Source organism: Opisthorchis viverrini (genome assembly GCF_000715545.1).
Source record: "Opisthorchis viverrini unplaced genomic scaffold scaffold10756, whole genome shotgun sequence".
NCBI classification, from domain to species: Eukaryota; Metazoa; Platyhelminthes; class Trematoda; order Opisthorchiida; family Opisthorchiidae; genus Opisthorchis; species Opisthorchis viverrini.
In genome coordinates, this window is record NW_008756230.1 from 1 (window position 1) to 925 (window position 925).

Below are 925 nucleotides of genomic sequence, written 5' to 3' on the forward strand. Positions count from 1 at the left end.
ATGGTGATTTTGTTGACGAAATATTCCAACGATTTATTTGCCATTTTGTAACTGCTGCTTGTACGAGAATCCGGTTGTTGGGTTACTGCTGGTTGGTCGTTGAATCCAGCCAATCCTGGTTTTTTTTGATCCGAAGGAGCTTGAAGTTCTCTGTCCAGAAATCCCGCAGAGTCATTGTTGAAACCTGCATTCCCAACAGCGACGCAACACCATCTTCCATTCGTTTCCTCCTTGTCCGTATCCGGCAGAAATGAACCTAACAATTTTGGTCATCAAAAGATGTGCCCATCCCAAATCAGCCGGACGTTTGCGGTGCTGGACCCAAACTTGAAACCTTCTTGGTTCCAGTTCCGCTCTTGGACAGGGCGAGCGCGAGGCGTGCAGTTGGCATATACTTCTTCCATATCCGATCACCGCACTCGGTCTTCTTAATGCAGAATACCAGAATAGCCAACCGGTTGGTGACCACTTCGGATTGAGTAAATAGGTTTCCAGAAAAGACAGCTTGGAACCCGTAAAACCGATAAAGACTGCTCGAACGACAAGGCGAGAACATTTCACACCAGTCAGTTTAGCTCCGCGATAGTCAAGGCTTCTGAGTATTCTAGCTCAGTTCGACAAGGTTTCCATGCACCTCGGCTTCGCGTTACTTTTTATGCTACTTTATACGACAGAGTGATGTGAGATGACATAACAAGAGAAGCGATTAGGGCGGCTGACTTTCAATAAAGGGGTCGAATGAAGTAATTATACGACTTGGTATAAGGACAACACTTCTCTTGGATACAACTTGTTGGGCAGCGAATAGCGTAGAAATGCCTGTGGTGCTACTGTTTTCATCCTTCTACATCACTGAGCCCTGTACGAGCGTGAGCAATAGTTGGCGTGATATAGATGTGACTGTTACCGTCGGAAGACGCACAAG

The 925-nt window shown here is 46.4% G+C and overlaps 1 protein-coding gene across 1 annotated transcript; it reads right to left on the reverse strand.

The window, feature by feature from the left end:
* Positions 1-295: 295 nt before the first annotated feature.
* T265_12270 (hypothetical protein) lies at positions 296-556 on the reverse strand (the record flags this gene model as incomplete). The annotated part of the gene is made up of 1 exon (XM_009179538.1): positions 296-556. A coding segment is annotated over one exon (261 nt), but the record flags the coding sequence as incomplete, so codon positions are not given.
* Between the last annotated feature and the right edge of the window lie 369 nt (positions 557-925).